Source organism: Hydra viridissima, unplaced genomic scaffold (assembly GCF_058129835.1).
Source record: "Hydra viridissima isolate aposymbiotic clone 2 unplaced genomic scaffold, HvirCarnegie_v1 scaffold_1, whole genome shotgun sequence".
NCBI lineage: Eukaryota > Metazoa > Cnidaria > Hydrozoa > Anthoathecata > Hydridae > Hydra > Hydra viridissima.
Window position 1 is genome coordinate 38,909,916 of NW_028324300.1, and position 13,825 is coordinate 38,923,740.

Here is a 13,825-nt window from a genome sequence, read left to right on the forward strand (position 1 = left end):
CACGTTCAATCATGGAGAATTATACCAAGTAATAGTTAGAGACAATATTGAGTGTACCTTTCCAAATATTGAAATCGCCCTCCGCATACTTTTAACATTAATGGTTACTAACTGTTTAACTGAGCGTTCTTTTTCTTAGTTGAAACGTACAAAAAATCCGAATAAATCAACAATGAAACAAGAAAGGCTCGATTCCTTATCTCTGCTTATGATTGAGGCAGATAAGTTGCGCAAAATTAACTTTGAAGATATACTCAAAGACTTTTGTAGATGTAAATCTAGAAAAGAAAACTTTAAAATGTAAATGACTATATCTTTTTGATTTTTTCGTCTAATGAAAAATACAGTTTGTCTATTATTATTTCAAAGTTTGTTAACAATTAATTTAACACAGAAATACTTTATTGTAGGTTTTATATGAGTGATAGTAGTACAAACTACAAACATATTTGGTTAACAACTGTTTTCTTTGCATAATATTGAACTTACTGGCGGTCACAGTCAGCGAAAAATCAAGGGCCCCGGGCAGAAGGGGGCACCGATGTGGGTTTGTGCCTTTGGCAATAAAAAGGCTTAATCCGGCCCTGTATGTAATAATGAGTTATTACATATAATGCTTTATAATATTCTACTTACAGGGCCAGATTATATATATACATATATATATATATATATATATATATATATATATATATATATATATATATATATATATATATATATATATATATATATATATATATATATATATATATATATATATATATATATATATATATATATATATATATATATATATATGTATATATATATATATATATATATATATATATATATGTATATATATAAAATATGTATATATATATAAAATATTTTTTACTTCATAAATATTTATTAAGTAAATAAATAAGTTACGAAATACAGAATTAAAATATTTATTGAAAATTGTCGTACGACGTTTTCAAACTTTGGTCGCACTACAACCAATAGAAGTATAAATATAAATAATATAAATAATTAAATAATAATGATATAAATAATTAGTAATAAGTAATAATATAATTCTTAGCGCGAAATAATGACGGAAAATGTTTTTGGTACCAAGGCTAAAAAAAAAAAGGGCAATATATGAAATTCTTTTTTAGAAAAAAACTTCTTGTTTAATGAGGAAAGAAAAAAGTGGGATGAGAAACAATTTTAAATCGTTTATCCTGTGACTTGCAAAAATTCAAAAAGTGAAATTAATTTTTTTGGCTAAAGCAGTAAATACTCGTTTTTTAGTGATAAGGAACTCAATATTTTTCCCATATTTTAATTGTTATGGTCTTGTAATGATGTTGAAAAGTCAGAGTTGATGTTTTTGTTATGGTCAAACACGATTAAAAAAATCTTTAAAACGCTACCCGCCTCTGAAAAGCTTATAGAAGTCTTTTTCCACATAAAAAAAATTGTTTAATTCACCTCTTTTTTTTTTAAATAGATTTAAGAATATAAAAGCAAAAAAACAGGTATTTTTTAATTTACAAAAATGAAATGTATTTAGAAGATATTCATATTTATTGACATACAAGTAAAAAAACGAAACAAGAAAGACAACCTATTTTTAATATAAAAACAAAACGGACTGACACACATATATAATTAATTATATTACTATTATTAATATTGTTATCATTATTTTTATCATCAATATTATTAATACCATTATTATCACCTTTATTACTTTTTTTTTCATTTTAATTTTTTTATTATAACAAATTTACTATTATGATTATGATTATTACTAATATTCTCATTATCATTTTAGTTAATTACATCAAGCTAATTTTATGACAATGTCCTCCTTCCTTTTGGAAACCACTAATTATACTTGTAACATATATGAAGGGCTGCGAGCAAAAAGTTCACAAGTCCATTTTTGGAAAAAATGAGATAACTCTTTCAGTTTGTAAAGGGACTTATAATCTATCATATCCAACTATTATTTTCATGAGAAGAAGATCGTAAGTCCCATTAAAATGATACTTTCAGTATCAAAGTCCCTTTACAAACTGAAAGAGTTATCTCATTTTTTCCAAAACCCATGATGAAAGCATCATGGGTTTCTAAGCTGAAAACGTGCTTCAAAATGCTTATATCTTAGAATGAAAAAAAGGTGACTTATGAACTTTTTGCCGGCAGCCCTTCATATTGACTACCAACTCATGAAAATTATTATTTCCTAACTGAAGATTGTGATGAGCTAAATGCACTTGTTCAATCAAATATGCAAAATTACAAAAAACCTTTAGGGCTTTTTCATGATTTTAAAGATCAAATAAAAAACATTTGGGATGTTCTAGAAATATTGAGCTGCAGATAGAAAAAATTATTTGAAAAATTATATTAAACTTAAGTTAAAGAACTTAATTTTTAAGTATTTAAATCAATCATTTGAACACAAAAGTTTGCACCATATTTTTTTCATTAGAAACTCAAACCAAGGTAATTACATTGAACAAAAAAAAAAAAACATTAAAAAAGATAAAAAGAAAAAACATTTTCATTTTACCTTTTCTTAATATACTATGGGAAACAATTTTTAAATATTTAATAACGTATCCTCCTTTATAATATCAAAATTTATAAATATTAATTTGCATAGTCTCTTATCTACTTTAAAAATTTTAAGTTTTTAACGGCCATCATTCATTTGTTGCTTACTTTTCAGTTAATTGATATTTTTAATTTAACAGAGACAGTCAACATATTTAAAAGAAAGGTTAGAATTCTTTCACTTGAACAATCAACTTACTAAGCACAACATGAACCAATGAGTTTCTTTCTTCATCTCGAAAAGATAAAAGGTTTCGCTATAAATAACAACTCAAATGAAGCTTTCAATAATAAAATGAATCAAAAACTGATTCTAAATTTCTTCCATACTTCTTATGAACTTACTAAGCGTGGAGTTAATTTCCTTCTTTGAAGTTTTCAAGTCAGCAAGCAATCTCAAAAAAGGTCCTTCATTTTCATTTTCCAGTCCACTGATCATCGGCAAGCAGCTTAGCAATTTTTTATTACTGAGAATCTCCTCAGGTCTCAAATTAACGTGCGCATGTATTAAAGCACAAAACTCTGTCATAGTCAGGTGAACAAACTGATAATAATAACCAAGCTGTGACTCAACTTTTTTAATGAAACCCAAATCATTACTTTCAATATCACCAATATCTTCAAAATAAACTTCCATTTCCTTTTGAGAAAAAACAACTTTGCTTTCATTAAACAAATGCCAAGCAACTTTACAAACATTTAAAATGTATTGCTTGCTACTCTCCTTTTCCATCAACTTATAAACTGGTTCATTGTTTCTACTTATATGCTTTTGCAAAAAGTATATAAATATACAGCAATACAACTCTGTTGTACTCAAGAATGAACGAGCACTACTGAGTATGGATGAACCAATAAATGTACACATTGCTGATAAATAAAAAGGGACAGATGCCATTGCTTTAGCAATCTGAGATGACTTTAGAAATTGTTTTATAGCTTCTTTTGCATTTCCAACTCTTTCTACATACTCATTTATTCCAAGGTCATTAAAACCCATTATATGAATGGTTAACTTCTCCCTACATTCTGTCATTTTATTTTTGTATTGTAATATAGCTCCAATTCTTCCAGCAACAACAAAGTTGAATTTTTGAAATTCCAAAACATCAGCTAAGATATTAACGATGGAATGATTGCTTGGTTTTAGAGGACTGTGATTTATCAGTTCGTCCAAATAAGCAAATTCATCCAAACCATCTATCACAAACAAAATTGAAAGGTGTTCACAAACATCACATTTTTTAAAAACATTTTTGTAAAAAACTTTTAGCAACTCGTTTATGCTAACAATATTTTGATATTGATTTAACTTTCTACATTCAAGATAAATAACGAGATCAACTTTTTTCCATAAGGCATTATTGGTCCAGTCAAGTAAGCATTTTCTGAGCAAACAAGTTTTTCCAATTCCAGCAATACCACAAATCAAGAGTAAAGTACTTTTTCCTTGAAAGTTGGAAGAAAAGGAAAGCAGGTTATTTTAAACTTGCATAGGTATGATCATTTTCCAGCACGAATTAGCAAGGGTGTATTCTCTGATAAAGTTATATGATTTCTCGAATGCTTCCGAAATATAGTAATTGTAATAAATTAATTCTAAGAGTTTGCTACACGTTTTGCTGTTAAATTGTCTAATTCACCAATCGTATTCTTTTCATCGATCAAATCTCGTAGCTGTTTTCAGTGAAAGCATTATTTTATTCATTTGCTCATTCATTACTCATATTCCAATTATATGAATCATTATGCCCTATTGATTGTTTTCTGCAGTTTCTGCAGTGAGTTTGAGTTTCCTGTTAATCGAATATCTGTTATTTAGTCTTCTGCAATCATTTAAGTAATCGATGTATTAAAACACATATTTCAGTTAAAACTCTCAACGTAAAAGTTTAGACCTAATGAAAACATATGAAAAGTTTTAACACTTTGATGACGTAGTTTTGTTGACAAAACGACTCAAGTCAGCACAATACGCACCACAACAAGTATAACGAACATAAATCTAAACACTTTTATTTACACAAAGTAAATGAAATCAAAAAAAATATTTTAACAGATAAAAAAGAAAATTTTTTTTGCAGATTAATTAAACTTAAATATATTTTGTTTCATAAAATCAAAAATTCAAAGCAACAATTTTCGTCAAATAAATTAAACTTTTACACATTTGTTATACTTTTACTAATATTAATGAAATTGCACAATATATTGCAGTTACTTGCGCTAATACTGGATACATAGCAGCAGAGGTTTTTCAGAATTCAAAAACATCTTCAATTGCATCATTGTGAACTGCCAAATAGTTTGTAATTTCAAGTGTATTTGATGACAATGGCTGTGCAGAAGGCTCTAATAAAGAGTGGCGCTTTTCACTCAATATTTCTTGTTTCAAATGTCGCCATTTAGACTGAGGACTTGTTTCAATATAAGTCGCTGCATCTTGTGAGGTGCATGTCCGCAAGTTGATTAAATTCTTTGTTCCTAAATTTGTTCCAGTTTCATCGAATAGTTTCATGAATGACTAAAAGGTCGTAGGAAACACTGCCAGTTTACCAAGCAGGATGATTTCGTCTACATCCAGAGACAACTCGGTTTTCCCAATTCTTTTTAGTGCAACCTGTACTTCACGCAATAGGTCAATTCAGACCTTATCATTCATAAAAATGAATTCCATCACGTTGTGTATGATTAAACTTAAATTACTGTGCTAATGCAGATCTTCAAAACGCACTTTACAATAATATTATAATTTGTCAATTCGAACTTTATTTGATTCGCTGTATAATAGACCAATGTGTTCCCAAATTAAAAACAAAAAGTTAAATTAAAAACAACAATCGGAACCATGCAAGTGTACACGGAGACTTATTAAACCTGTCATATAAATAATTGATTGAGCTAAAAAAAGTAAAGTTAAAAATAACGACTGGGAAAAGACAAAAGGCTCGGCGGCGATTTATGGGCCTGGTCCTTGAATTTAAACATGTACGTGACCGTTTCAAAATCCTAAAAACAAAACATAGATTAACTGTTGGCTCTTTTACAAAGAGCCAACAATGAATTTGTGTTTTGTTGCGTTGTTTTTATGCGTTGTTTCAGCTACTGTGTTTTTTGTTTTTTAGCATCATAATACTGTTTTTAATTCCTCATTCGAACCAATAATCCCTCTCATCAAGTTTATGGCCTCATCCTGTTTCTCCTCCTCCTCCTAACTCTCATGTTCCCCTCATGCCAAAAATAGATTCCGAACATTCTGTTTGTTTAAATCCTATGGACTCTCAATCCACAATATTCCAATTAATAAGTGTGTATGACGAGTTCCTTTTTCAATCGCCCGAAGTTTTTGTATGCTACGATTCTGATGCATACAAATTGCTATTGATTTTACTCTTTTTGATATTCAAGACCGAATAACTGTAACTATTTCCTTTTTTGTTTTTGCCTTAAATGCCCAAAACAACGAAAAATGTTCAAAAAGTCTATTGGCATTAGAAAAGTTGGGAAAAAAGATTTAGGTGTCAAAATATACTGACAATCCACTTTTAACTTTAAATAATATAAACAATAATATAAATGAAACAAAAAACATAAATGAAACAAAAATATATGAACAAAATATAAATGAAATGGTGCATCTATAGCAGTGAATAGAGTTGTGTGACTATATAGTGGTAAAAAGCGAAGAGGTTTTTGATTTTAATTTATGCAAATTACATCAAACTGCATGTAGATTATCCTCTGTGATGACGTAAGTTAAAGGTAGTAAGATTTTTCTTTTACTGTGTATAACGTTAACAGAGTTTTTTCAAATAATAAACTTTACTCGGTTGATAAAAAAATAAACTCGGTTGATAAAATAATAAACTCGGTTGATAAAATATTAAACTTTACTCGGTTGATAAAAAACAATAAACTGTAGTATAACATAATTAAAATATAATATATGATATATAACAATATTTAATAAATATATAACGATATAGTGATATAATGTATTACGTTATAATGTAATATACAATAATGTAATGTAAAATATATTATAATATATTATAGTATAATATAATACGGTTTAATATGATATAATTTAACGAATGCATTAAGTTTTTTTACTTTTAAAATTACAAACTTTTCCTGTTGCCAAAAAAATCAATTGTCTACTCTTTTGATTCCATAGCCTATACTGTGTGACAGCTTTACCACAGGGTACTGTATGCCTAAACTTACTTTGTGTAAATTAACAACATGTAAGCTATCAATTTACACAAAGTAAGTTGAGGCATACAGTACCCTGTGGTAAAGCTGTCACACAGTATAGGCTCTGGAATCACATATTGCTATTGAGATAGCAAGTGGCATTTATGGTCTGCCCAAGAACGATCTTTGCATATGGTTGTTATGATTTTTAATGCATCCATTAAAACCTTATGTTTTACGTTTTGATGTGTACATTTATAACCGAAATTTATAACCATTAAAAAACATGGAGAATGTTGAATATCTTGAAATTCACCTGGACTTCATGCAAACTTTATGCTGTTTTTAGCTTCTAATTTTTCAAAAATAACAATTCCATAAGTTACTTATATAATCGATCATTTTGTTCTTGATTTAGTTTAGAAGTGATTATGTAATATATTTAGATATTTCTGAAATATCTGAGTTTTTTCTATTTGTTTGACTCTTAACTAAATAATTTGATGTCAAAAAGTTTTTTAAAATGCTTATTTTTCAACCGGCACCCAAAGCTCATAAAAGTTTATTAGAATTGTTTTTTTTTGTTGAAAATGGCTATGTAAAAGTTGTCTGACTCTCACAAATTTTCTTAAATGCATCCACTCTTTTGAAAGTTTTTTTAATTATAAGCTTTCAAAAGCCATCTTGCATGATTGCATCGCCAAGTTTGCTACGCTCTAGAAATGGCTTAAAATGACTTGAAACACGTCCTACTTCTACATCTAAATAATCTTTCCGAAGATATCCCTGATTGTGCTGAGATCTTTAGGGGCATATCCAGGAACATCAACAAACTCTCCAGAAATGGGAAAAAGTCAACGGTTGGGATGTCCTTTGAATAAGGCATAATGCTTTAGCAATGGCATCAGATGATGTTGCAGGACGTGTCATTTGTCCACCATTAGCATGTGAAATATTTACCGTTGTTCTTACTGTTAGTTCCATCACATATTATTGCTTGAAAAGTGTCTTTAGACTCTGTTTCTTTTAAGACTTAATCCTATGATCTTAATGTTAACATCAGTAGTTCGATTGCTTATTGTAAGTACATGATTAAATTTTGTTTGCTAAAAAGGAATTTATTATATAGTACTCTTCTTTCATACAGCATTAAGTATCATGCACTAAAGCCATATCCTGTTTTCCATCAAATCCAGAACATGCTAATTTCTTCGTCTCATCACTTCAAAATTATCTTTATCTCTTTGTTTTATTTGGACTGTTAAGAGGTTTAGAACAACAGCAAAAACGAGTATTCAGAAAAAGATATAAGATGTTTTAATTTCATAAATATAATTGCTTTCATAAATATTATCGTAGTATTAATTATATAAAATAGTCTTATAGTTTCAAAGAAAAATTTTGATTTCCTTAAAAGTGAAACTCTTTGACTGCCCAATCATAAAGTGGGGTCTTTAAATACTTTTACAGATAAATTGTTGTTTGTTTAACTTCACTGCTACTAAAGTCATTACCCAAAAACTAAGATCAAGGGTGAAATTCCGATGTTATTTATCAACTAATATTGTGTTCTGTATAAAAACAGAACTCATTTCATTGCTTCATCTACGTTCATCTTAAGTTATCAACTGACTCTTATTGTAGGTCTTAAAATGTTAAATTTAAAAAATGTATCAATTTGCTGAATTGGACTTCATACAACTATTGTAAATTAGAAAATCCTGCATGAACCAAAAGATTTAGATCTGAAAAATTCGGATACGAAAAACCAAGAAAAGAATTCAATTTTAACCGAAATGTTCTTAAGAACTTGTTGACAACGACTCGATGTCATCATTTTTCTGCTTTAAATTGAAAATAAAAAAAATTTTTTTCCTTACTTGATGAAAAAAAATACTTATAAACAAAGCAGTTAACAATCGTCAAGTCAGCTTCCATAACGGTTTGTTGAATCAGGTCAGCATACTTGCGGCGTCGGACGATAGTCATGCTTCGTTATTTTCACTATCGTGATCTCCCTTTTTGTAATTTTTCAATTAATTAATTATTTGAATTACAATTCGGCTAAATTAAATTCAAAAATGACTTCTGAGTTTTGACTTTCAGTTTTTAATGTAACTTTAAACTTAAGCTGAAAATGTTTTTTTGAAAAAAAAATTCAATTGCAGTAAATGAATGCTGTTTGGTATTAATGTTGTGAGCAAATTGATTTTTCCATAATTCAATATATAGTCCAAATCAGTATATTAGAAAGATGAGTTATCAAGGTCCGTCTTAAGGATCAGGTTTGTTTTTTGAGTTTTGGTTTTCACCGTTTATTTTATGAGATAAAAAAGGTTTAAAAATCTTTTTCATGTTAATTTATGAAAAAGATTTTTTTCATGATTTTTAAATGCTTTTGGCAAAATTCCCATCGTTTATTTCAGCTGCTGATACTGTTATACCATTGAAACAAAGCCTTAGCAATTTTAATGGTAGCAGCTGAAATCAGATAAAAAAAAATATTTTAGGATAGTATTTAACTTTACCCACTAAAATATCGTGCAAGAAGGGGATAAATACGTGTCTAAGGGCTAATTTTCTGATCATGTAATGTTGTATATCGCTGAGGTCAGTTTTCACTTCTAATAGAAGAAATTGCTTTACATTCACACTTAAAGGAAGGGTTTTATCTAAAGTGTCTTTAACTTTTTTGATCTGTAAAACATTTGACTTTTTTTTAAAATGTATTTCTTACTGAGTCTAAAAACAGAGCACGATGTTTAAAAGCTAGCTCTTTTATTTTTCATCTTTTGCTTTGATCTCTAAGAACCGCACATTGTTTATGGGCTTTTCAGAATCAAAAGGCCTACTTTTATTGGTCACAAGATTTTTCCTGAAGCCATTGATATTCTTTATATTCTTTTTCTATAAATGAATCATAACTTCTACCACATTGTTTAATTTTCTTCTTCACTTTTGAAATAACTGTAGCTAAAGTAGCTTTAACTTTATTGATGTTCTCTTTGCTAATTTCAGTTTTTTTATGATTTTGTTAAGTAAATTTTTTCCATAATCGTAATTTATCCTAATTCACGTATATTTGGGATAACATCTAATCTTTTTGTTTTTATTGGATTTAAAATCATTAATATATATATCAGAAACATTTTTGAGTACTTTATATAGTTTTTCACTTTACACTGTTTAACATTTAATGTTATCATTTCTTTGAAAAGTATCACATTAAGTTTCCTATAACATATAAGTAAATAATGTTACTTGTATCTTACAGGAAATACTGATGTTTTTATGTTCACCTGTTTCAAATACTTATCTTACTTTATAGTGCTTATTTACTTACTTATTTTTTAAAGTTAATCAAAAAAACTTGTTAATCAAAATTTTGATTTCTTATTTTAACTTTTAATTTAGAAAACTGTTATTTATATCGAATTGTACTGAAGCATTTATCATTTTAAAGTCATGTATTTAAATACTTATCGAATAATATATCATTATTCAAAACTAACAATAAACATTTTTACAAACTTCTAAGTAACATATGATGACAATGCTATGTTACTTGAGACTTAATTTTTGATGACTTGAAATTTGATACATTAAAACACGTAAAATACTCAAATTCAAGAAGTACAAATGTCAATGAGTCCATACAAAACTTGTTTTCCGCCATTTTCATTTGTTTTGATATTATAAACTACTGTTAAAAAATGGCGGAAAGTGAGGCTTTTATGGATTCATTAACACTAGCAATAAGCAACCCGTAAAACGGGTTATGGTCGGTCTGTTAATTTATAGTGGCTGTATTCCACAATTTAAAGTTGCGAAACCATAACTAATACCCTTTTAGAAAAACGCCTTCAAATTTAAAAAATTAAACCATCTGTAAAGTTAAAATAAAAAGTATGCGGAGGTAAAATAATTTACCAATTATTTAATATTGAGTAATTTACCATTGACATAGGTCATATTAGTGTAAGGCAGAACCATTTTCCTCGGCATAACTAAGTTCAACACAATACGTTTTTAGTTACTAACACAAAATAATAAGACTTCATCATGCTTTAAATTGACGAAAAAGTAAAGCTAAATTCTTGTTATATTTTTTGTAACATGAACTTTAATAAGATTAATATAAAGCGAACGCAAATTATACATGAGTTATTAATTTTTTGGTATCCCCTTGATACATGTTTCTTGAAAAAAGGAAATTGTCTTTTAAACGTTAAATGCACACAACTAAATAAATTTGCTAAAAATAACTGACCATTTGGCCATTACTATATATGGCACTAATCTGACCATTTTTATATATGGCCTCTTTGTTTCAATAGTTTTTAGTAAACGGTAATTCGCTACCATTTACTTAAAACTCGTTTTGTTACTCGAAATTTAATTCTCTTCAATATTTTGACACTAATAAAGAACCTCCCTTCCCCGTTTTTGTCTTAATGGTGGTCAGGAGAATAGAGTTATTTTTATTAAGAGTAATCAAGTTTTTGATGAAGACCTTTTACCAGAATAATAAAATGTAAAACAATCATTTACATGTATAATAATTTTTTCTTTTTAATATATATAAAAATTTAACGTATATAAGAATTTTTTCTTTCCTCAAAAGTGTTGCAAATGCAAACTAAGCTAATTAATTAGTTAAAAACCTTATAAAATTTAAGTAACTCGATATTTGAAAAATGCGCTAAACTACAATATTAACCACCAAATTACGTACAGCAAATTATTAGGCTTAAAATAGAGAAAACTTTAAAAAAAATTGAACTAATTGCATACATTTATATCATTTTAACTGACCAAAATTTACAATAAAAGGTAATCAGGTTTCTTTTTATAAATCGTATAAATGCGTCAATCGTAAATCCTAAAGAAAAATAAAAATGGAATTATGATACTATAATTACAACAACAACAAAAAAAAACAAAAATAAAACACCGCATAAAAACTGAAAATCGATGTACCTATTTATAGTAACCCATTTTGACATGGCAGTTAATATAAACATTTATCGAAAATGTAACAATAAAATCTGTTTCGAAGTACAAAAGGATTAACAATACTATATATGTATATAAAAAAAAAACCAATTTAAGATATAAATTGCATTTTTACCATGTTGTCTTGGCTTTCAGTAAATAAATAAAAGCAGTAAGTTCCAATAATGAAACAACCTATTATTCATTTTTTACAATAGTCACCAACATGAAGGTGTCTATTGTTAAAAATGAATACCAACACAAAACATCACAACAATAACACATAACAATAGAATATTTACATCCTTGATCCTAAAATCCAGTGAAGATAACAAACCAAATTAAAATATAAAGCAAAATTAGAAAACCAATTTAAAGTTAACTATATTTATCTTTTTACTAAACATATAAATACATAAAAGTTTATTTGTTTTTATGTTCAATATTAGTTATTCAATTACTTCAAATTTAGGACATGAAAACAGCCTGGATTTAAAGATCAAGGTTGCATACTCTCATACACATTACGCTAAACATTAAGAGACATTATTATGTGTTTTGAGAATAATTAAAAAAGGCTACACAACACAACCTAGCTCCAAAGCAGTAACTCCGCCTGGCACTAAATGCTGCCAAGTCACAACTCTGCTATAAGTACATCGCTTGGGTGGCAAGGTTATCAATCTTGCTCAACATAATGCCAAATCACACCACTTTGAAAACATGGAAACAACATAATTTAAACATATATACAACTATAAACAAATATGGTTTTATATAACACATTTGATTAATAATCTTTTCAATTTGATGAAGAGTAGCTTGTTCAGCTATTAGAAGTGGGACTGAGTGGTGAATGAAATCTTCCATCATAAAAAATTTGTATGTATTCCAGAGATGTAAAGGATTGTCAGGTTCACAAAAGGTTAAAATAATTGAAAACAACTGTCTAATTTTCTTTGGCATGGACAATACCATTAAAAGTATGCACATCCTCCCAAGATGTTGCTCCTTTTGCTTGCAAAAGTAACAGTCTAAGAAAAAACTATTCTCCAGTTGGATTAACTTTATACATTCTTACTATCACCTTATTACCACCCCTTTATCTATCCTTCCATTTACAATGTTTATCATCAAATATAAAGTGATAAGGAATGTCTACATACGAATAGCAATATGCTCTTTCATTTTCAGTATTTAACTTAAACCATGCCATTAGGTGCATATCACGCTGAGCTGCACGATCTAAAGCCATATGTTCTGCTCCTTCTCTAAAATACATTAATTGATTTTCAGGTAGATGTTTACCAAGTCACAGCACTTTAAAAACACAGAAAGAACATAATATAAACATATGTACAAACTATAAGCACAATAAATGTGTTTAAATAAGTATATAAGGTTAAATATATACTAATACTAATACTAAAATAAATAAATACCTTATATACATATTTAAACACATTTTTAAAACAATTATGTAACACATACACAAACAGTAAAAAAACACTTTACATTATAAAAACACATTGATAAAACAACTATAAAGCACTTATTACCAAATACACATACATATCAAAAAAGCATATATGCAAACAATAAACGTGTGAAAACAAAAATTCTAAAAATGATGTAAGAAAATTTAAAAAGATACAAAATATATATTTACAAACAATTCACTTTACCTTCTTTTTTTTCTCATAAGAACTGAAATCTTCATAACAACATTTAACCTTTACATACAATAACATGTCACATGCATTGTCAGTGTTGGCACAAAATTTTAATTTTTTTTTTCTTAATTTTCTAAAAAAGAACAAAAATAGTTGATAGCATCACAGAAATTTCAAAGTAAAAATAACAATTTTATGGAAACAGCAATAGTATAACTTTAAATAACATCCATACCCCTATTTTCCTTCTAAAATATAAAATAATAAAAATAAAACTGCTAAAAGAAAAACTAAAACAAACAAAATCTAAACGATTTAAAAAATTAAAATCCTTTCTACTTTAAATCCTTTCTACTTTATCCAAT

The 13,825-nt window shown here is 27.7% G+C and overlaps 1 protein-coding gene and 1 long non-coding RNA gene across 4 annotated transcripts in view; both read right to left on the reverse strand.

Moving 5' to 3' along the window:
* Positions 1-2,524: 2,524 nt before the first annotated feature.
* Positions 2,525-5,400, reverse strand: LOC149894890 (uncharacterized). Its single transcript, XM_090076836.1, has 2 exons — positions 2,941-5,400; positions 2,525-2,830 (listed from the first exon to the last, which is right to left on the reverse strand). The coding sequence occupies exons 1-2, from the start codon at positions 3,629-3,631 to the stop codon at positions 2,763-2,765; spliced, it is 759 nt and encodes a 252-aa protein (XP_089932962.1). The 5' UTR covers positions 3,632-5,400; the 3' UTR covers positions 2,525-2,762.
* Positions 5,401-11,575: 6,175 nt separating this feature from the next.
* Positions 11,576-13,825, reverse strand: part of LOC149894891 (uncharacterized) — a 116,464-nt gene continuing 114,214 nt past the window's right edge. For 2 of the 3 annotated variants that reach the window (XR_016449225.1, XR_016449224.1), the window contains exons 5-6: positions 13,473-13,708; positions 11,576-13,058 (exon numbers count right to left, since the gene is read on the reverse strand). This is a non-coding gene — a long non-coding RNA (uncharacterized LOC149894891). The remainder of the gene's footprint in view (positions 13,059-13,472; positions 13,709-13,825) is intronic. The other variant, XR_016449223.1, reaches the window with a different exon arrangement.

Coding starts and splice junctions, on each gene's coding strand:
- LOC149894890 (XM_090076836.1), bottom strand. CDS start 3,631: ATGACAGAATGTAGGGAGAAGTTAACCATTCATATAATGGGTTTTAAT. Junction 2,831..2,940: donor GGAAATTAACTCCACGCTTA/GTAAGTTCATAA, acceptor TATCTTTTCGAG/ATGAAGAAAGAAACTCATTG.